The sequence below is a fragment of the Astyanax mexicanus genome, chromosome 25, assembly GCF_023375975.1.
Source record: "Astyanax mexicanus isolate ESR-SI-001 chromosome 25, AstMex3_surface, whole genome shotgun sequence".
NCBI lineage: Eukaryota > Metazoa > Chordata > Actinopteri > Characiformes > Acestrorhamphidae > Astyanax > Astyanax mexicanus.
In genome coordinates, this window is record NC_064432.1 from 16,826,923 (window position 1) to 16,851,836 (window position 24,914).

Consider the following 24,914-nt stretch of genomic DNA (forward strand, 5'->3'; position numbering starts at 1 on the left):
CTGGGAAAAAAAATCTACATTAAATAGCCCTTTAAGCAAGATTTAATGCCACTATATATTTTTTATTTTTTTATTTTTTTCCAATTACCACAACATATAATTTAAAGCATGGCTTAAAAATGCATTTTATGGAAATACAGAGTGAGAGAGTATTTCCATAAAGTATATTAAATTGAAAATGCACTTTTAGTGTTCTTTACCTAATTTGAACATACTTTTAATGCTCTAGTATTCTTCCTTTTTACAAGGGAAGGTTTTCACATTGTATTACTTACGTACTTGCACTGTGTTTTACTGTATGTCATTATGTGGAATATTTCTAAACAACTGTAGCTTTTACAATTCATACTGCTGCTTAATTTTACTATGTTTCTACGCACATGTTAACATTAAGTATAAACAGTGCATTGTTTTTTTTTTTTGTGGTGTCTACAATTTTAATCTTAAAATGTGTATATTAAACCCCTTAAAATCTGTATGTAAGCCTACACTGCTGTTATAATTATCGTCAGTTTCATAGGCCCCGGACTTGAACCCTGTGGGACTCCAGAAGATATGCTAAGCTAAATGATACCAAACTATTTATAACTGTTTCAGCATTCGATTTATATCTGGTTATATATCATATCCTGCAACATTTTTTAATTTATGAAACAGGAACTAGTGTCATTACCCATGATTCTTACCATGTGCCCAGCAATAAAATGCTGTTTTAATCTGTCAGACATGTATGTGTGGAATCTCCTGCAATCTCCTTGAATGTGGATGTGATTTTTTGCCAGAGTCTGCTTGTCTTATTGCATGGACAGTTTTAGCCAGATGCTGCCAGTCACGATCATTACTATTCACTGTGCTGTCCACTGTGGGTGGTAATGTCTTCTACTAAGGATTCTTATTACACACATTCCACTGTGGGCCGAGAAATGATAAATGAAAAAAAAAAAACTTCATAAACGGAATGTCCAGGCTATGACCAGTGTTGAAACTTATTCATAACATAACACCTCACTACTTATACAGATGCAGGTTCTCCCAAGCTGCCCCCAAGGGTAAAACTTGATCATGATCATGATACAGATAATCCCAGTCTAAAATATATATTTTTTTAGCATTTTTTCTAACAGTGACAGATTAGTGAACCTGAGTATTGAAGCTACATCCCTGTGATCAACAAACCTCTGCTCCCACCACTAAACCATAATTTCCCAAAAAGGAGTTCTATAGTTCTGTTCTGGAAACTTCAGAATCTTTATAGTTTCCAAGTTCCTTGGCTATGCAATCACTGATGTCAAAACTGAGTAGTAAGGGCGAGAACAGACAGCCTCGTGGTGCTGCAGTACTGAGAATCCCAATGTCTGACATGCATTCTTTAGCCTTCATTAAACTGGCGCTGCCAAAGTCTCCCAGAATGACGAGGACAGAGTCTGGATTCTTTCTTTCTGCTTTTATAATCTGATCTGTCAGCAGTTTCAGAGCATCACGCACGTACAAATTCGGAACGGGATGTAAACGCCGGACAGAATGAAAAAAGGAAGAAATGTCTCTGGGGAAGCAGCACTTGTACAGCTTGTCTCTAAGTGAGGAGTACATGATTTTAACAGCTCCGATGATTTTGGAACAAAGTTTGGACTACTTTTCAGAGGCCGTGCTGCCTGTCAGGTTTAATAACAGTCCTCTAGTCTGATTAATTGAGTTGGACACAATTACAAACAAAAACCTACACCACATGAAGAGGATGCACACCAAGCAAGCATCCAGAGTGCCTTCTAAAGCTGAATTAGAATTATTCATACCATTTTTCAATAAATGTAAATCAACTCATCTACTATGCACTGCTATCTCTGATGTAAAATGAGGGCATAGAACATTACTTACTTTTTAAGTTATATATATATTTTCTAGACATTATTTGATGTTACTAAAATAATTAAGACTAATGAATGCTTTAACATTCCTTTGTCAAAGTACATTTTTTTGTGGTAGAAAGGCTGAAGTTTAGATAAGCTTTGCTGCAACTGTAAGGTCAACAGTTTGATCTCCTGATCTGAAATCAAGGCAAAGCACCTGACCTTAACTGTTTCCTGGACAAATCAAAACTAGGGCTGCCCACCACTCTGGGCATATGTGCTCACTGTCCACCTAGTGTGTGTATACCTTTTTTTGTGTGATCAAATATCTGCAATTAATCAAATGCATATTTTGCAGTTTGATCTTATTCCTCTTTTTAAAGAAAGTGTTTAATGCCACTCTTTTGGTGTAAAAAGCCAAACCGATCATATTCTAATTATATTATGTAACTAGATTATAGTTATATATTCTAGTTATTTAAGTATTGCAGCTCTGTAATTTGTATAATTCTGTTCACCCATTTACCATGTCATCCTTCAAAGACTGGAGTTGCCTATATCTTATGAGGTAAAGGTGGTTAAACATAGTAGAACTGTTAGCCCACACAATATTTTGACATTGGTGAAAAAAATGCACGGATGTATGCTGCTGGTTTGTGTTACTGTTTGTGGGTGGAGACTGATTCAAGCGAGGAACTCATTTAAATATGAAAGCTTATAAGCTACAGCAGCAAGCAGTTCCTTGTAGATCTTGCAGCAAAAAAGACATGTCAGTTTTAATCAACCCGGTCACTGTCCTGTTGCATCTCCATAGCTGGGTTGTGCGGCTTTAGATGTGAGTTGACAGCTATAAGCTCTGGATTCAGTTCAAAATCTACACCCCATATATCTTGCATTGTCAAACAGATGGACAAAGACTATTAAATAAAGTCTGATGTCCTTCAAAACATTGTTTTACTTGAAATCAATTAAAATAGTGCCTATAAAAACCTACAAAAAAACTCTATATAAGGCTGCGTTCATACTGCAAGAAGCTTGGCTTTTTTCTTAAATCCAACAATTCCAACACTCTGGATTTGATGAGGTTATTTTTTGAGTGATGCACAAAAAACATCCAGAGCATCCAGACAGAGATGTAACTGTACAAATCTGACCTTTCTCCCATTTGGATCTGATTTGGCTGTCCAGACTATTAAAAAAATCAATCTGGATACAATCTAGATATACAAAAATCAGATCTGAGATCTGAAAGAGTTTGCTGTTTGGAACTGATGTACTAGGCATCTGGTGTCTGCAGTATGCAGTGTTTAAAGGTGGATAGGATGCACCTGGGAGTGGGAGTGGATCTGGCTGGTGGGCAGAAACATGTTTTTTTAGGGTAGGAGAGTAGCAGGAGTTGTTGAACTCACTGGGGCTACAGACCATGCAGTAGCTGACTAGCAGACGCTTCCTATTCCTGCGATAAGATTGGTGAAGTTTGTGGTACCTCAGTTGCTCCACTGTCTCCAGAGTGAGCGTTACACATTCCTCTCCTGCATCGCTTATGTTCCCACTTGTTTTTCTGTCATAGACAAATAGCTCTCGTACAGATAAGATGCTGGAGTACCTAAACATCTTTATCTTCTCTGCTTCTGTGCTATTTATTTGAGGTACCTGTCCCTAAGATTTTTTTTTTCAGAGACTCTAGCATATAGAAGAAAATAAACGCAACAAAGAAATGTCCAGAAATCTAAAAAAATAAAACCTTTTTTTAAAATGATTAACTTTACAGTAAATAAAAAAAAACATTCTCAATTTTCAATATAAGTTAATTGAAAATGTCAATCTGGATCATAAATATTTATATTGTTACTCAATTAGAAAAATCATCCAAAAATGAAGATAACTGATTTTTTTTTTTTTTTTTTTTTCAAGGATAGAGACAAAATGTTAAACAACATATTACACAATATATTAGACACCACTCAAACTCAGTTTAACCTATGAATGCAGCCTTACATTATAAAACCAAACCAGATTTGTTTTGAAGTGTTACTAGAGCAGACAGCTTGGAAACTTGCACCTGTATAAGTTGAGCGGTTTCATTCCAGGAATATGTCATAGAAGGCATTACCACCCACAGTGGACAGTGCAGTGGGTAATAATGATAGGAGTCACAAAAGAAACAGCTGACTCATGCCATTGTGTGTGTGTGTGGACGTGTGTGTGAGTGAGAGAGAGAGAGAGAGGGAGAGAGGGAGAGAAAGAGAGAGAGAACCAGCTTTGTTACCACCAGCTAAATGTCACCCTCTCAAAACAAATCTCACACAGGTGTATCTGTTTACTCCTCTACCACTCTCTCTCTTTCTCTCTCTCTTTCTCTCTCTCTCTCTCTCTCTTTCTCTCTATCTCTCTCGCTCTCTCTTTCTCTCTTTCTCTCTCTCACACACACACAAACACAAACACACACACGTTTGTGCACTGTGCTTATACATGTCAAATGAAAAAAAAAATGACAGTGAAAAATTTATTGATTGACTGACTGACAAATAAATTGGTCTGAAACAATTAAAATCTTACATTACACTCTCAAATGTGTCTCTCTCTCTCTCTCTCTCTCTCTCTCTCTCTCTCTCTCCGGTGGTATTTAGCTCACGCTCTCATTAGCTATGCACCTGACTGAGCGCGCTCTGTTGCCGTCTCACCGCTGCAAGGGTTCAAACAATGTTATAATGTTATTCTGCCTGCCTCATTGCTCCCTCAGTACGCTCCGGCAAGCACATAACCACCCTTACACTCAGAGAGAGAGAGAGAGAGAGAGAGAGAGAGAGAGAGAGAGAGAGAGAGAGAGAGAGGGGGGGAAGAAAGAAAGAAAGAAAGAAAGAAAGAAAGAAAGAAAGAAAGAAAGAAAGAAAGAAAGACGTAACCTCTGAGAGATGTAGGTTAGTGAGATATAGAGATATAGAAAACAGAAGCTGGCATAGATAGCAAAGAAAGAAAAAAGAGATACAAGGTAACAGAGGAAAGAAGACAATGAGAGTGAAGGAGACTAAGACACCATTTACACCTGGCCACATCACGCGACTATTTTCTGTATTGTATCCTAATAATATTCAATGTTCACCTTCACACTTGTTTGTACACTTAAATGTGTCTCTGGATTGTCAGACTGAAATCTGGTAGCTCTACAGGATGGAATATGCAAATTTGTTCATTGCACAACAATTATTACTAATGTTTGGAAGTTATTAAATTTATATCTGGTTTGAATTTGTGCACAATCCAATTAATATCTGCCAGTACTGTGTGGACATGACAAATCAGCACTTAAAAAAAATAATAAAATAAAATAAAAATAATATATATATATATATATATATATATATATATATATATATATATATATATATATATATATATATATATATATATATATATATATATTTTTTTTTTTTTTTTTTTTAGATTCTAGATCAATTAGGTATCTGATTAATTCTGCCTTATGCAGCAGTATGGAAACAACAGATTATTATGTTTATTACATACATTCACATTAAACGAATGGCTATACAAAATGCATTTTCTGTAATGCAACCCTGTTGAAAAGACAGTTTTATTGAGAAATTATGTGATTAAATAAAATAGAAAAGGCAAGTAAAATCTGACCTCTGATTATAGTCAGATCATTTACAGTATCAGAGTCACTCAGCAGGCCAGACCATCTGAAGGCCAGTATGTCTCATTTATAGTGTGCACAGATAAAACTGTTCTTTTTTTTTGTTTTTTAGATGTTTTTATTGTCTGAACACTGCACATTTGAATTGAATTAAACCAGAATAAACGAGTGCACTGAACTTTATTATTAAAGAGAAAAAATAATAATGGCTCACAGCCTTTGATCTTTGGAAACTCATTTGGTGATTATTTAGTCAATTAAACAAATTGGTGCATCGCTGCTTTAATACTCCGTACAAAGCCATAAAGGTGTCTTTGAAGCTGGAATTAAAGTGCTGCTAGGTGTAAGCATGTGTGAATGATGCCGTAGAACAACCACATGTGCTTCCATAAAGAAGCATGTTTTTAACAGAGATTTACAGTGATTCACACACATATCTGCACCATATTCACTATATGTCCAAATGTGTGTGAACACATCTCCTAAGGAATGCATTCAGCTACTTCAGAGCCAATAGAAAAGGACTCTTTAGAGCAAATCATGAACCTATTGGACCAAAGTCCAATGTCAGGAATGGGCTAGAGGGGTATAAAGCCCCCAATACTGAAACCACTGCAGAACTGTGAAATAGTGCAACGAGTTGGGGATGAGGTGGATGTGGTGATTATCTATCATCCTGACCTCACTAATGTTCATGTCACTGCCTGAATTCAATCTAATCCTTACAGAAATGTTCCAAAACATAGTAAAAAAAATAAATAAATGGATTTCCTGAACACTAGAGTCAGTTTCTCCAACAAGGTAGACTAGTTTTAATACTTTTGCTAATATGACAGGTGTCTCAATACTTTTGTCCATTTAATGAAGTTCTTCTATGGAGCCACTCAAAGAACACCTAGTCCCACTCAACTAATGGACAGGGTATGTTTCTCATGAAACGTTTATTGTAAGCACAAGGTAGGTGACCAGAACAAAGTAGGAATGCACTTAATATTTGGCAACCAAGCATCTTCCAATAAAAATGAAATGTTCAGCCAAATAAGTGAAAAGAACTATTAAAATATATTGAATAACGACTAGTTTATTTTAAGTTGTATTGTACAGTTGTACAGTATTTTATTTAATGTTAGGATACATTCTTTACAGCAGTGGCAGCAGGCCCACACTCCATCCCTGCCTGGCGTTTGTCGGAGAGCCAACAAATGGCATGTTTAAGGTCATTTTTACACTCTACTTCTATAAACTGATTTAAAAAAAAAAGTACAGTATCACTTGTGAATGGTATCAGTTTACTCAGTTACTCAGTTTACTTGCAGTGCTTAAGTGGATTTATAGTTAAACTAGTGCTAATTAAGTACATCAATGGCTAATTAGCCCACCTCAGTTAAAAGTAGGACTAGTTGCAATGCTTAAGAACATTTATGATTAGATTAGCACTACTCATGCATATTTATGACTGAGCTGCACTGCTGACTTAGCTAGCTAGATAAATATGTGACTGGAACAGCACTGTTGAAATATATCTTTGGGTCCTACTTTGTAAGACATGTCTGTAGTAACTGTGTAGTAAAATATTAATAATCCATGTAACAACATCATAATGAATGGTGAAGTACACATTGTTACAGATTAATACAGTTGTACTGGTTACGTAATTGCGTCATTGTTACGTAAATGTTTCATTGTCAATTTTGATTTATGTGTAATTGGGTGGGTGTCCTTTCACATGTGTGTGTGTGTGTGTGTGTGTGTGTGTGTGTGTGTGTGTGTGTGTGTGTGTGTGTGTGTGTGTGTGTGTAAACGTATGTAGATTGTTAATATTCTGCATTCAGCCAAATTTTATTTCAGCCAAAAAACGTGTATTCCTAATGTAAAGTAAACATGTCCCAAATGAATTCTCCTACCTACAGTAGAGCTGGACTGGGCCGCGGTCCGAAATAGACACGTAAACTAGCACGCAAAACAATAATGCTAATTAATCTAATTTGCAGTGTAACGTCCCGCCAACCATGTTGTGAAAGGACGCCTGTGTTTGTTGTTAAATATGGAATATCACCCAGGGCTCCAGGACGCATGCCAGGGAAACTCATTTCATTTGTGAATGCGCTTAAAGAAAGCCTGGGCCGTTTTTCTGACACACATTAAGTCTGGTCCAAACCGAGCAAGATGTTGGAAACGGAGCGCAGGCTGGCAGTTTAATTTATTCTGGGTCATTGTTCCAGAAGATCCCATGTGAAAATTAGCTTATTACACTTAATTAATAAGCAGCGGGAGAGTTGCAGCGCTGCTATTTGTACTGTAGGTTTTTCTGTGTATTGTCTGATTATTTTCCGGGTTCAAACCTCATCACGTTTCATGTGCTCTACATTACTGCTAGATTAGCTGCGATGCCATGACGAGAAGATTAGCTGTAAATGTCAGACATGATCAGCTCCCACAGCATACTGGTAAATATTTACAGAAGATTTACTGTTATTCTCACAAGAACAAGCGAGAGAGAGAGAGAGAGAGAGAGAGAGAGAGAGAGAGAGAGAGAGAGAGAAAGAGAGAGAGAGTGAAAAAAATAGCTGACGTGCAAAGAAATTTATATTTCATTATATGGAATGGAGACTATGCTGTTTACATAAACTGATGAATAATTGGATAGCTACAGAAATGTTTAAATTGCATTTGTAGACCTTGTTTTAACCTAGGAAATAAGAATAAGCTGTTTAAATGAATTAAAGGAAATCTGACTACTGAGCTCAAATCTAGCAGATAGAAAGAAAAAAAATACAGAAAAGAGAAGTTGATATATGTGCTAAATGATTATGAGGTTATATACCAATTTACTAAATGAAAGTAAGTTGTTTACATGAGCAAAAATCTGATTAATGAGCTCAAATACAACAAGAAAAAGCAAAAAAGAGAGCAAAAGAAAAAACAAAGAAAGACAGAGAGTGAAAATTTAACAGAAAGTTTAAGGAAAATAGAGTATGTTTAAGGGAGAGTGATAGAGAGAGAGAGAGAGAGAGAGAGAGAGAGAGAGAGAGATTTAGAACTAATTATGTGTGATTAAAATCGTCATGAAGTCAGTAATTAGAGTGTAATGTCAGGTGTGAGATTCTACCGGATGTAGCACATGCTCTGTACCTCACTCTTATTCTCATATCCAGTGCCTCCTTTACAGAGTGTCTGTTAGATACTGTCATCAGGAAAAAAAACATAAATAAATAATAAGATACCACGTGAAAACATGAGGAAATTGTGTTTGAAATATTTTATAAAATGAAATGGATGGAAATGCAGTTTTTTTTTTTTTTATAAAGGAAAAGTTTGGAAAAGCCCTCATTTATTAGTATGAATGAACAGGAGCTAGGGATGCAAATGATTAATCGACTTTAGATTAATTGTCGATCAAGAGGTTGCTCGAACAAAATGTATTACTCGCGATTAATCGCTAGAGGGCGCTACTGTAGTAACTTGAACAGAGCGTGAGAACGAGAGGTGAACACGACTCGCGAGAGACCAGGGTTGAAAACAAAATGAAGCGGGCGAAAATAAGTGCGGTGTGGGACCATTTCAACAGTGTTAATTTAGGCAAAGAAGTCAAATGTTCTCTGTGTAATGCGGTATTGAAATACAAAAGTTCCACTAGCTCACTCAGTTATCATTTGAACGCCGTCACAGTTTCACTGAGAGCGCGAGCGTGTGATGAGAGAAGGGCGGAGGACATTACAGAGAGGATATGCAGCATGATCAAGAGAGATTTGATGCCAATCTAGACAGTTGACGGTACAGGGTTTCAGGATCTCATTGCATTGAGGATTGTTGAGGATTTCCTAATTAATAGCCTAGATGCAGTTTCTTCATAATCTATAGGCTCAATAATAATCTGTTTGGCTCTCTATTTAATTTCTTCTATTCTTTTTTTTTTTTTTTAATATGTCTAATGGTACAAAAACGCAAAAACTGAGCCAGTCCTTAATTTATTTCTTTTTTTAAATTAAAGAATGTATTTTCTTATACCATAAAAAGTCTGCTTTCTTTTCCTAATGCATAATTACTTGAGGAATATATAATATAATATAATACAATATAATTATCATAATATAATATATACTTTTTGAGCTCAGTGTTTTAACTATTTAGCTGGTATTTTTAAAGGCCCTATTGAAACACTAAAATTCAGGTAAAAACGCCGCTTATCAATTAATCGAAAGTCGATCGATAAGATCAATCAACTAATGATTAACGAATTAATCGATAATTTGCATCCCTAACAGGAGCCTGTTTTAATATGAACCTCAGACGTCAGAAAGCATTTAACGAAGGTTGACTAAGGATGTAAATCTGATCTTTAGTCAAATTAATTGATGGCTGTTGAGCTCAGAGGGACCTCAGACTCTTCATAACTGAACTATACAGTGCTGTAAGAGAGAGAACTTGGCTGGAGAGTGGACATAAAAGAGAGTGAATATGACCTCTGACCTTATACTTGAAGGCCATTTGCAGTTATAGTCATTTTATGCTCATTATGTGCAATTTAAGTTTGCCTGTCTGTACAGTATCTCTGCTGTAACTGCAGCCTGACCATGGCCTTTACACTCCCTAATTCATAAGGAAATTAAATCTGAAATGGTATGGTATGGTATATGGAATTATTGAAATTTTAATACATATATATTCCATTTATGTATTGAATTACTTTAATACTGACAGGTCTATTTCCTGTTTAGGTGCATTAAATCATGCTGAACTGGAGTTGGTTCTAAATGTTTGGTGTAATCATTTCAAATTACTGAAAGACTAATTAAGTTTGTATTTTGTTGATTTAGTAAATCATCTAAATGCTAATCTACAGGCTATGTTTGTTTTATTAGGCCCGTTCAGTTGGACTGCTGGAAGTCCTCTGGGCAGCGAAGTGTATACTGTAAAGAAAAAAGTCAAAGACGGATTAAATATAATGCAATGCTGCAGAAAAAACAGATTTTGTGAGTAATGTGATCGTTGTGTTTGCGTGCATTTGGCTGAGCTTATACATGCACTGAGATCAAATGCAGACATTGATTACTGACCTTAAATCCAGCATTCTTTATCAGATTTTTAATATCAAATTGCTACTTTTTAATTCAATCATATAAATCAGAGTATGCTGTTTATATAACCACAGTCAGACAACTGCAGAAATCTGCTTATTGATCTTAAATCCAGCCTTCTTCAAAGATTTTACATAGAATTTGTAGAAAACTTTAGTACAATTAGACAACTATAGCAATATAATAACTTAATTAACTTGGGCTTTAAGCCTAATTCTCCTGGTAAGTGCAGAGACTCAAATAAATACTTAATAATATAATTAAGTATCTGTATGTTGTAAAGCGTGTAAGAAAGGTGTATATTAGCCTGCAGTGTTTAGTATCCAGCTGATACTACAGCAGACTTGCTGGCCTTAACTGATAAGCAGCGCGCTGATAACACCCCCCTCCCCCCACTGTGTCCCAAATGGGGTCCCTCAGAACCAGCATCCAGTTCCCTCTCTCAGCACTTTATCTGTCATTTTGAGGGCAAAGATGAGGGAAAGAAAAGCAGCAGTGAAACATTCACTCTCAGACTGGGTCACCCCACTTTCACCCTGTAATTAATGGCCCGCGGACCGGCTGCGGCGAAACCCAACCGGCTTCAGTCAAGCAATCAGCCCAAGACACCGACCCCGATGACCCGTTTCTACCAGGCGCCTTTCTCTCTGCCTCACGACCTTAATTACGGCATGCAGAAATCTGAGAGCAGCGCAGCCAAGGATGGAGTGTGAGGATAAAACTATAAGGCAGAGGCATAGGAGGGGGTAAACAGACTGCATTCATTAAAATAGAAGATATAGCTCAAAAAGAAAGAAATAGCTCAGGGTTTTACACTTCTACTTTACACTTTCACAAGAAAATGTATCATTTATCTGATAGGATAGGATTAATAATAGTATGTATACAAATGTTATCATTGCTTTATCGCAGATGACTGCAGCATGTGGATGAGCATCATCCTGCTGAATTAGCAGTGGCCACTGGTTGCAGGACTTCAGTATTGTAACTATAGTAATAAAACCTGAAGGTGATGTTTAACACACTAAATGTCTGTTTAAAAAACTGTAACTATCACTGCCCTTGCTGGTACCATTTTAAATAAGAAGGATTTACATATGGTTTAATAAGGACCTGAAAGTACTAGAGTACTAGAGCTTCCTTAAAAAGTGTTGAAAAGTTTTTTTTTTTTTTTTCCACTAAACTGTACTTTTTTGTAAAAAAAAAAAAATGCCTTTATTATTCTTACATTAATACATATGAAGCTTAATTTCATTTCTTTATGTTACTGTTATTTTTTTTTTTGTCAACGAGAGTATAATAAAAAGATGTGTTAAGAGGGTTTCATGACATTTGAAAAGGATCATTCTCACTTGCACACATCTAAGAGCTCTGAGTTCTGGGAGGCTGTGTGTTATTTGAGAAGTGTTGGAATGTGGGATATTTTAATATGAAATGATAAGCTGTTGATGTTATTGCTATGCTGTACCGTCTTTTGTAAGTCGTTATGAGACAGCACAGAACTGAGATTTATACTGCACTCTGGTAGTATTTTGCAATTTTATTAAAAGTGTTAAGACAAATATGCATGTGTGTGTGTGTGTGTGTGTATGCAGTGTGGGAGTCTTGATTGAGTATAATTTGTTCTGTCAGTTTCTCTAAGTGAAGCTGCCAATAGCATTTCGTGACCGGCCTTTTAAAACACGGCTCTTTCTCTCTCTATTTCTCTCATTTTTCTCACAAGCACACGCACGCACGCACACACACACACACACGTATATAGGTTAAAGAACCACGATCACCTTTGCCATTACTGTGCCTCCTTATCATATATACCCCCGTCACTCATGTAATATAGATGATGGTATTTTAGAAACAGTGCTGCAGGTTATATGATCTGACTGTGTGAATGCATTGCTCTGGAACTCTATGCATCCATCCGTCCATACGATCCTCATGTGTTATGATGACTGGAGCGTGTAATCTGAGACAAAATAATCTATTAGCTCATTTTCAACCACCACTGCATCCCGTTCCATGACAGAGTGACAGAACCTTTTATCTTACAGAGAGAGAGAGAGAGAGAGAGAGAGAGAGAGAGAGACAGAGAGAGAGATTAAAACAATGAATGAATGCATGCATGAATAAATTAATGTTTCACCCCTTAAAGCCAAGTGTACCTTATAAAATGCATTTTTAAATTTAAAATTAGATACACAAAAAAACAACCTGGCAATCCATCATTAGATATTTCATTAAAATCATTAAATATTTGAATAATTATTTTTTTTACAATGTTGAATCTGATGCTAAAACAAGGATCAGGTTGTTTACTTTATTTAAAATCTTTAATTCTCTGTCAAAAATGCTTTTCAATATTATATTGTGTGGCCAGCTGATAGAACAGTTGGTTTTGGATTAGTCTGCTCCTACCCCTGTTAAATTAGGCTGCTTAATAGGAGAGAGAAAGCTGCTCTGTTTTTGGCTTTCAGCCACTGGGCATTACATGTATGCTTCCATGTAACAGGTGGTCACTGATGTGCAGCTGACGAATGAAACGTCTCTCCTGCAGCTTCAGTATTAATTAAAATTGTCCTGTTATATTTGGAGAGTTCCTGACACTGCCCTAGCTTTGTTATTCTTTCCAGAACGCTCTCCGCTCTTACAAGGCTACAGACGTGTGGATGAAAGCGCTCTGAGACAAACATTACATGCTATTTAAGAGTATCAATGCCATTCTTTATTGAAAGGTATTCTGTAATTATCCAGTTGCAGAACAGAAGATGGAGGGTACAGTAACTGGAGGCAGACAAACGTGTTTAATTTTGCTTTCTGTTAAATGTCCATTTCAACTTTGTAGCATGAAATAAGCACCTAAATGATGCAATTTGCTTTCAATTCATTTTGAAAATAGCTTTTAGCTATGTGAGATTCCTGGACCGTATTGCTGTGCTGCTCATTTTAGCGCCATATATATATATATATATATATTTGGTAGTCTGTAGTTTTATATTTAGGTATTAAGCAGTTTTACTAAATTATTGACAATATTTCTAAGGATAAATAATAAAATAATAATAATAATAATAATAATAATAATAATAATAATAATAATAATAATAATAATAATAATAATAATAATATATATTTTTTCATATTATAAGCTGTAAACCTTTTTTGACATCTTTTTAAACATACATACAGATTTTCTTTTTTCTTGCAAAGCCTAATTATTGTTTTTGCAACAAACCTTAATTACTGACTTCACAGATCACAGAAAATGACACTGCAATTTTCTGTGAACTCAATATACCAGCAGAGCTTTTTTTTTGGCAAATAATCCAGATTGATTCTTGGCACAAAGTTGGTGCCCAATTGTATTTTTAGAGACTAACAGGAACCCCAGAGATCTACTAAATCCTGTCCATCTGTGTTCCTTGGAGAAACTTGTTCATCACATATTCATTATCCTATTCTAATTTAGGTCCTAATACTAGAAACAGAAACTGTCAAGTGTGTTTTTTATGTAATATTTTGTGTATTGTTTAACCACTCACAAGGTTCCTAATTATATTAATAACATTTTGTTCACCATAAGTTTATCCAATAATCATTAAACATAATGAAACATAAATATTTTAATTGCTTTTGAAACACTGAAACACACATCTTTTTAAATTTGCAGTGAATTTTAATTTCTAGTACCTTTATTATGAATAACTTAGGTCGACTCATTATTTGCCTGTTTCCTATTCAAATATTCCCCTCTCACCCTAAAAACAGGTAGAGATTATACTCAGGCAGCTTTACAAAAACTGAATAACGTAACATTGAATGCACTATTCTAAACTACTAAACTTCAGCTTCTTGATGTATTCAGTAAAAAACACTGAATTGCAAGGTCAGGATGTATTGTAGATGTTTGGTGAGGCCCTGACTTTAATCAATCAATAATGTTTTTATATGCATGATTTAACAAAAAAAAAAAAAAAAAAAAAGTGCGCAATATGGTGAAGTGATACATTTTTCTTTCATAACTTTTTTTAACCATTTTACAGATAAAATCAGTGTTTAAAGACCACTACAGCAACAGAGAGTTGAAAATTAGTAGAGTTTAACTGGATTAATTGCAGTATACTTTAAAAATAATTAAATAGTGTTTGTATATCTTTCATTTTTGTCATATATTTTGTCATTTTGTCATATTGTCATTCATGACTAGTGCCAAGAGAAGAGCACTCGTCTAAATGCAAAGTAATCCAAATCCAAATGTAAAGCTAGGTGGAGGAAGTGGTTATGATTCCAACATGAATGTACACCAGTGCTCAAAGCAAGGTCCATAAAGATACAGATAAGCAAGTTTTGTGTGAAAGAACTTGACTGGCCTGCAGTTCTGACCTCAACCTGATAGATCATCTTGGTCTGAATTACAAATTACAAATGTGCTTTTAGAAGAATGATCAAAATGTCCCATTAACACATTCCTAAACATTTTGGAAAGCCTTCTCAGAAGAGTTGAAGCTGTTATAGCTGCAAAAGGTGGGTCGACACCATATTAAACACTATGGACTAAGATGATTAGGTCTCTTTATGGACTAATTAATTGGCTGTGAACTGTTTCAGTGCCAGGTGTATGTGTTGTGTTAAAATTACAACAGAGAATAGACATAGAAAGTTAAAGAAATTAATGTAAGGAAGATAAAGAGAACACAAAAAACAAACAAAAAAAAAACACAGTATAGAGGTGTGTGTGTGTGTGTGTGTGTGTGTAAGGGGGTGGCTGTGGTGGGGTTAAAGCAGGGACAGATACAGATCAGCTCTCTGATGCTTCAGCTTCACCCTTCATGCTCACCAAGGACAGGCTTTGTGAAGCATGAAGCATCGATTTTCTTATGTGTGTGTGTGTGTGTAACTGTGATGTGCGAAAAGTCACCCACCCACCCAAGCACAGACAGAGATAACTGTGGTGAGAATGATAGTGAGGAAAAAATATAAATAAATAAATAAATAAATAAAAGCGCAACCTTCAATCGAAAATCATGTCATTCACTTACGTCTGTTCACTTCATTCTAGAGCTGAATAGGTTTATTGATTCCATTCTTAACAGCTGTTGGTCCACTGCATCCCACCACTGTAGTAGTTTTACATATGGCTGATCAATACAGAGGGCACAGCTGGCTTACCATTAAGCAAAAGACTGATCTGATGTGTGTTGTTAAATCTACAAGGATGTGTTCCCCCTGAATTACTGCCTGAATTATTTCACACAGCCTGGTTGAATCAGAATTATTATTATTATTATTATTATTATTATTATTATTATTATTATTATTATTATTATTATTATTATTATTATTATTATGTCTGGACATCATTCTTGTCATTTTTCTTGTTTTATTTACTATTTTGTTTGATTGTTTAATAGTTCAGGTGTTAAGTTTACACATTTTTAATGGCTTGTTGATTTTACACTTTTGTTTTAACTTTATATTTGTCCTCACACATTGTTATGGTGTATTGAAACATTTTTTTTCTGTTTGTCTTAATTTTTGTTTTATCTTCTCTATCTTTTTTTTTTTTTTCAAACTCCAAGTTTTTCGAAGCAGAAATTATGCACGTTTCTGCTCTTAGGAGTACATTAAGAAACATATGGTAAATGTGTAAAAATTATGGTTGGGTACCCAAGTGGTTACATTTAAGGGTACATCAAATGATCTGGAGCAAATATCAGTTCAAGCACAACACAAGGTGATGTTTGGGCACTAGTACTACATTGTAGTTACTCTTAAGTTATATGGTACAAAAATTTACTTTAAGAAATCTTAACATACATTAAGATACAATATCACTACCCTGTTCAACTGTACTATTTAAAAACAGCTGCTGCATTGCATAGATAGGTCTGCTATCTCATGCAATTTGCATTAAAGTAATAATAATATCACAATAAAGTTTTAATGATTTTATTTTTTTTGTCCACTAAATACAGATATAAAAGTATGATCTCTATATAATGATATGGATGAGTGTATCATATCATATCAGTATTTATCATAGTAATATCTTTCTTAACTCATAAATAACAATTACGTTCAAACTAATTACATAATTAAGGGTATAATACAATATGAGAAATATGTTTTATGTTATGCATTGCTCACCAAACATGCACCAAACAGCTGATGTAAATTGCTAGAACTAATAAATAAATGAATAAATAAACAGGATTGGTTTAGCGTTAGCGCCCAATGTTGAAATTAGCTACTCATACTATAATTATAAATGCTTTAAATTTAGTTTAGTTTTGTTTAGCAATGCGACAAAGGAACATTCAATTTCAGAAAATAATCTTTATATTGATAAAAAGCTTTTATATCCAGTGAAATTTCTTTAGAACTTTAAAAGGTTCAAACCTTAAAGCAACTTTCAGTGGAATTCTGGGATTACTGTATACAGCCTCACGGCCCTGCAGTCAACCCACTGTTTCCACAGTTCATTTATATCTTCCACAGATGCACAGCCATGCCTTAAACCTGCCCAACATCCAGCTGGTGTGGTTTAGAATAACAACTCCGGTTCAGACTATCGTAGCGGCCCGGTGACTAATGAAAGGGTCAACACGGGGATCCAGGGGGACATGAAATGGGAAAACGGCCTTAATTCCTGATTTCCAATTCCTCCAGCGTGGCCAATTATCTCCTCCCTGCTTTGGTCTTGTGTTGGAGCATGCAGCAGGCAGGTAAACAGCTGACGTGCTCCTCAGAGTAAATACACAGAAAGAAGAGCGAGTAAAAGAAAGGATTTTGGGGCAAAGGTCAGAGAGAAATGCACCGCTGAATCGTAATGAAGGAATTTGGGCATGCTGGACGTGGAGGACCAGAGAAACAGATACTAGGGATATAATTTGTCTCACTTTTTGTCGGTCAATAAGTTTATGAAATTTGGCTTTAAATATGAAGTTTGAAAATGTAGCATATAGATGTTTTGACCAGATATAAACAGAACATGTCTTCTACCTCTTTTCATATTCCAATGGAAAATTGTTTCCTATGCTTTTTAACATATTGTTTGTTTGTTTTCAGTCACAATCAAACATTTAGAAATGGTCTTTAGCCCCAAAATACATAGCCATTATTTATTACTGTTTATTACTGTTAAAATGCAAAATATAATGTGCAGGAGTCACAGTGTTAGGTCATCTATTTGTTATGTGCTTTTCATTTTAATTTTAGAAATATCATACTGGGTAAATTGCTGTATATTTATGTCGATTGTCCTGTAAAGCTTACTGCAAGCATTTCATTCATAATTCCTATATAAGAGCTATAGGAACAGCCTCCACACAGTGTTACAATCAAGCCTCCCCAGTAAAATTCTGACTGTGATTACACCTGCTTACTGGGCTTTAATCTGATATTTGTATTTAAACCAAATGCATTTATATGCGGTTGTCAACTATGTCTCTAGTTAATCAGACTGAGAATCTGATTGCTCTGTTAAAAGAAATATATGTAAAGTCTCCTATTGCAGTTATTACTGGAGTACTGGATGTGTTTACACTGCTATAACATGTGGCTCGATCACGACTTAAACCACATCCCAAACTGCTTGGAGTAATTGTATAGGATCTGTTTAAACTGCATTTCATGTGACTTGTATCCATATATGATCCTGATGGTCAAGACAGATTAAATGACCAGATCTAAACAGGACCAAGTAAATTTGCACTCATGAATTTGGAAGGAGAACATTACTTCTAGTACATATTTCACATGGGCAAGATGGGTTTGAGGTGGGCATGGGCACTGAGTGGAGTTCTTGCCAGTGGAGAGCTTCCCAAATTCATGGGTTGCACTTCATCCGCATGTGCAGAGTACAATCCAGCAGTGATCTAAATTGAAACCCTCTGGGTCTCATTACTCACACCCATATGCAGGTACAACATGGAATCGTGTCTGTGTGGTAAGTTATTCTCTTAAAGTGCAATGTTGAATAATTGCATGTGCAATGTTGTGTCTATGACTGTAACCCTAACCAAAATGTTTCTGTTCCTAGCAGACCCCTGATACACAGGAGATGGAGGACCACCTATAATGAAAACAGCAAACCAGAAGGTGCAGTCCCACTATAATCAGGTTTAATGTAATTGTGAAACAAGGAACTATTTTTTTAATACCTCAGAGTTGAGGGACTGCGTTCTATAGACCGGGGGTCGGCAATAGGAGGCCAGCAGGCCAGACGTGGCCCACAAGCATGAAACATCTGGCCTGTGAGGTTTTTGGACTATAATGAACGATAATGAAAAAAATAATACATAAAATACTTCTCTGTCGAGCTATTGTTTGCATTCCTCTCGTCTCTCTGTCACGCTCGGTGCCACTTTAATTTATGCCCCTTCTTTGGCTATCTCCTTATAAGGGAGTGTCCCAATTCACTAGCCAGGGCAGTGGTAATGCATTGAGCCGTGACCCTGACGACGTGGGTTCGATCCCGCATGAGGAGCGGACTGTTTATTTATTTATTTATTTATTCTTCTTGGGTTTACCTGCTTTGAGATCAACTGTGCTGCAACTGGGTTCAACAACCCTCTGGGATGTAGCACTACATCCCATTACACTTAACCCCTGCTATAGACTATAGGATTTAATAATTATACAATTTAAGGACTTCATTCTTTAGATACTGTATTTAAAACCTTAAGAAGAGTTACTGAATTCTATAGACTTTGTATTTAATATGAGGAGAATGCAATATATCTAATAATTCACAAACCACAGGAGCTGGATTCATTTTGTCAGGCAATTTTGAAGGTAGCTTTTGTCCACAAGATTACACACTGATGGTGAGTTAGTGGTGGGTGGGAGGAGGGAACATATTTATTATCCAAATACAATAACAGTTATATAAGTATATATTTTGGCTATACTAACTTTGGTAATCTAAGTTGCCCACACTTAAACATTGCTAATTAAGGTTACTATGCAAATTGAAGTCAGAATGAGCAATTTATGTAGGGGCGGGGTTGTTCTGCTGGACAGCATGAATGCTATTGCACTATTGTAATTTTCATGCTTGTATGTTATTGTCTTGAGAAATTATGATGAGGGGAGGGGTTTAAATGTTATAAAGGAGCAGTAGATGGCAGAGCCCTCAATTGGTAGAAAGAGAAATAGAGAAAGAGAGTTTAGTGAAAGGTCATCCTTTCCCCAGCCAATTCTTCTCCCTTACACATGACCCTTTGTGACCTTGTCGCTACAGGAGACGCCCAGCGAGGGGCTGGCATACAAGCCAGCTTGTGGATCAACATCAGAGATAAAGGTCAGAGTATGACACACACTCAGGAGAGAGAGGGATGGAACCTGGAACCTGGAAATTAACATAGCAGCACACATGAAATGATTTAGATTAGCATTAGCATATCAGCACATGTAAAAACATTTACATTAGCATTAGCATATCAGCAAATGTGAAACCTTTCAGGTTGACATTATCATATCAGCACACATGAAAAAACATTCAGGTTAGCACTGAGCATATCAGCACACACGAAACACCTTCAAGTTATCTCAAGCATCTCAGCACACTTCAAACCATACTTTTGTGGATAAAACTTGCATAATGAATCACTTTGCTTTCCTGTTCAAATTCTAAGTTGAAGCTGTAGGACTGTAAACCCTGCCTGATATAGTTCTAAAACCTTCATGACTGGACTGGAACCAGTGGAGGAAACTGATGAAACTGACGTAACTGACTTTCTAAGACCAGATTGCCAAACAATGAGAATGACAACAGAGAAGTTTTAGTACAAACTCTGTGCATTCTAGACACAAACACTTGTCCTTCTGTTCGAATGATGTTGGGCAGCGACAGTTCGGCAGCGGGGTGACATTTCACAACACATCATCATTTCAAACACTTTCACAATCCAGGAAGAGCAGAAAAAAGCGTTACCTTCAGTCGGGAGAGCTGCGGCCAAAGGCTGGTCTTCAGGAGAAAAGGCCAGAGAACAGGACAAGAGTGTGAAGGACATGGCGAGGTAACGGAAAAACGGGAGGACGTAAGGGAATGGAGGGAAGTAGGGGGCACAAACAAACCAGGGGAATATAAAAGGAAAGGTAGGAACAGTGTGGGGTAAAATGGGAAAGAAATGGGGAAAATAGGTAAAATGAAGGACAGGAAAAAAATATTAAACAGGTAGGAAAGGAGGACGTTGAGTAGAAAAGCTGAGGAGAAGATAAAGCCTTTCATTCCCCTTTTTTAAAAAAGTGCGGGGAAAAAACAGAACAAACCCATACCTTGGTTGTTTAACGTCAGGTGCGCCAGACCTTGAAGAAAAGAACAGAAAAAAGAAAGAAAGAAAGGAAAAAAGAAGGTCATAAAAGGCACGGGAAGGGAAAAAAAGCATTGTCACAACGTTGGACTGCAGTTTGTGACAGACATCCTGGGGCAGACATGGATGTCAGAGTTGAAACTCAAAAAAGTAAAACAAAAGAAAACGAACTCAAAAGAAAGAAAAGAGAGAGAAAGAAAGAAAGAATAGAACCAAAAAACAAGCAAACACTTCGTAATAGAGGTGTGGGGGACAGAAAAAAAAAGCATTCCGTTCGGCGCAACCCCCGAAGGCCATTGCTCACTCAAATGCTTTTTTTTTTCTCCAGAGTACTTATGGAACACACACATAACTGTTTGGCAGTAGGAGCTTTCTCCATCTAAACTGAGTTCTCGCCCTGTTCCTATCTAGCATGACCTCTCTTTGTAAAGCCAACGACTGCCGCAGAATGGGGGCAGAGATAAGGAATAAAATAAATAAATAAATAAATAAACTGGTAAAAGCAGAGAATAAATCCTGCATCTTTTTTTCTTTTTTTCTTTTTGAAAACCTAGGAAAGTGTTAGCCATTATTCCAATCTGCAGCTGCAGGGAAAAAAAATAAAATAAATAAAATAAAACCATTCAGGCTTCTCCATGAGATTACACACACAGGTTTCTCCAACCAGAGCTCCAAATACAGCAACAGTAACCCAAAATCCACCATCCACACGCAATCACTCCAACATCGCCGATGAGAAATCGCTAACCTGAAATGCTTTGCCCACAATAATGAGAAAAGCATCAGGGATGAGGAAGATATTGAACCGAGTTGCTGAGATAGTTCAGACATGGCTTTTAGCCCACACCGCAGCGAACCAGCAAGGAAGTCATCCATCATATCAGCCTACATCAGCAAGTGCACTCATTAAAAAACGAAACAAACACCACCATCAAGCCATTTCCGCTCCTCGTCCCAGACATCCAGCAAAATATGAAGCACACAAATGGACACAAATCAAGATCTACAACCTCCTGCGGTTGATTCTTAACCAAGATACTGTAGAACTGTAATGATTTGAGACGATGGAGCAGATATCAGATAGAACCAATTGAACGTTTTATTATAGTGTAATTAATACTGTTATAATAATACTAATATATAATACTGTAATAATGTTTAGTTTAGTTTTAATACTAGTTTAATATTAAACACTATCTACAGTATGTTACAATTACTAAAAAAAACAGATAAACTTAATATATGTGTAAGAATATCATAATAAAAACTGTGTAAATGTTTTTAATGCTATATATCTTAATACAGATTTTTTTTTTTTATAAAGAAATGTGGGTCTTATTCACCAACTGTTCTGTAGAAGGAGTTCTACCTTGACTTGCTGATGAACAACTCTGCACTTAAAACCAACCTGTCTCAGACAATAAGCCACCCTAAAGTCACATCCAGCATTAAAGACTATTAAGTTCCACCCCATAACATCTCCTTGGATTTGACCAATAGTAGCAAAACTTACTAATTCATTTTGTATGAAGATTCTAACATTTAGCAGTGTTTAATTATTTGCTGCCTTAGTGTAGACTTATCCTGAGTGTAAGACCTTTTTTCAGGATTTAGGATTTTTTTTTTTTTTTTTTTTTTTTTTAAGATTATATTGGTGAATGTAGCCAAAGTCAAAGTCTTTGCAATGGTGCCAAACACTTATTCTCAGTTAAATTAGGGTACATTTATTTAAAAACTTACTTTCAATCTGATGAGAATAGTTTGTACAATCTGGTGCAGAAAAAAGTGATTTTTCAACTCGTTCTGACTTCTGCACTTGCGCAGATCTCCACATTGAGTAGGGCTTTCTCCAAAAATGCTCTGCTTGTGGGAGGTTATAAGTACACATACGTCCTGTTGAGTGTAACGAGTATTTCCCTTCATATGTTAACCAGCGACCTATCTCTATAACATCTATGATGGCCATTATTTTAGATTAGAGACGCCTAAGGTTTCTTTCTGGGTGGATAGATGACATACCCTCTCCTGTTATCACCATTAGTGTGATGTTGGCCTTGACAGGCACCTGTTAGCTAATTTATCAGATCTGGGGATTTTGCACTTTTCTTTGAGTCATTTTTGGACACCTAGTGATACTACATTGGTAGCAGTGTAAAAAGAGGTGGTAACTGACATGCATGTATTGGAGGAGGCATGTGCTTATCCTCACTAGTCCTCCTAGTGTTGGGAGCACTTGTTGTTAGGTTGGGCTAAACGCATTAAGCTAAAAGTTTTTCAGCACTTTTCAGATCTCAGAATGTAGTTTTCGAGAAAACCCCATTTTATGCAATCCTGAATCTGGGTTGCTGGTGCTTTTTTGAGGTCTTTTAGCAGCTAGGTGCTAATGGACTAGAAAGAGAGGCATGAAAGGATCCACATGAACTGTGAGTCATTGGCTAATTTGAGGAAAGTGACTTTAGAAGCTGACGTAGATTTCGTAATGATTTACTCACTTAAATTATTCTATTTTTTCACAGCAGAACTCTCTGTATGACATCAGAAATCGGAAGATGTCTAATGTGTTTTGTACCAGCACGTTAGCCACATGACCAACCATGGGACTTTTAATTATAATTTATTTTTTTTGTTATATCAAGCTGTGTTTTGTGAGGGAACAATGAGTTGAAGAGTGGGTACAAAATAACAGCATTTATCTTAAAATATCCTGGAAACATTATTTTTTTATTTTTCATTTATTTATTTTTTTTTTACTACAGAACTGTTAGACGTAAGGTGTGCTACAACAGCTTTACAGCTAAATCCACTCTCTTCTCTTTGTTTGGATATTTCTGTGGATCTTTTCTGTGAAACTCATAGAGCATTTCTGGACCTTATCGAAGCGTGAGAAATAAAAAATACTCTTGAGGCCAAGGAAAGTAGGGAAGAAAATGCTTTACATTGTTGTCATGTAAAAAAATCTCATTTTATTTATTTATTTTTATTTTATTTTTATTTTTTTTTTTTTTACAGATTTTCAATTTTTGACTGAATGCATTGTGTAAAAAAAAATCAAAATGAATGGACCAATACAGACGCGACAGTTTTTGAGGGTATTTTTGTGTTAACTAAAGTTATGCTACTAAAACAAATTCACATGAATAAAAAAATATATACTTTTTTATTGATTAATATTATGCAATAACTGTACAGACTATTTCTGTTCTTCTGTATGTGCAGTGCATTCAGCAGGACTAGCAGTGGTATCTTGAGTAAAGAGGGAAGCTGTGATGTGGCAGGATGAGCCGGCCATATGGGAGAGAAGAGAGCGTGCGGCTCAGCCAAAAGCATTGCAGGAAACTCCCTGACGCTTTCACACCCCGAGGAGGATCACGCCATGACTGATACCACTGCCAGATTCAGAGTCTGTAGCACTGCTTAAGCACTGATTCACCTCTCTCATCAACACATGCAGAACCTTTCTATAAAAGGCCAAGAGAGGAGTTAAAAAAAAAAAATAATAATAATAATAATAATGCGTTTTCTTTATTTTCATGACTATTTACATTGTAGATTCTTACTGAAGGCATTAACACTATGAATGAACACATGTGGAGTTTTATATACTTAACAAAAAAAGGTGAAATAAGTGAAAACATGATTTTACATTCTAGTTTCTTCAAAATAGCCTCCCTTTGCTCTGATTACTGCTTTGCACACTCTTGGCATCATTCTCTCAATGAGCTTCAAGAGGTAGACACCTGAAATGGTTTTCCAACAGTCTTGAAGGAAGGAGTTCCCAGAGGTGTTTATTAGCACTTGTTGCCCTTTGCCTTCTTCACTCTGTGGTCCAGCTCACCCCAAGCCATCTGGATTGGGTTTATGTCCGAGACTGTGGAGGCCAGGTCCATTTTTGTTAAGTGCATACTTCCACATGTGTTCATTCATAGTTTTGATGCCTTCAGTGAGAATCTACAGTGTAAATAGTCATGAAAATAAAGAAAATGCAATGAATGAGAAGGTGTGTCCAAATATATGTTTTTTCATA

The 24,914-nt window shown here is 36.1% G+C and overlaps 1 protein-coding gene across 15 annotated transcripts in view; it reads right to left on the bottom strand.

The window, feature by feature from the left end:
* LOC103040758 (neurexin-2) overlaps positions 1–24,914 on the bottom strand; it is an 848,474-nt gene that overhangs the window by 588,324 nt on the left and 235,236 nt on the right. For 12 of the 15 annotated variants that reach the window (XM_022681890.2, XM_022681889.2, XM_049472606.1 and 9 more), the window contains exon 4: positions 20,856–20,885. The exons of the other annotated variants lie outside the window; for them this stretch is intronic. In XM_022681890.2, the coding sequence (XP_022537611.1) occupies positions 20,856–20,885 (30 nt within the window). The remainder of the gene's footprint in view (positions 1–20,855; positions 20,886–24,914) is intronic. 15 annotated transcript variants of the gene reach the window in all.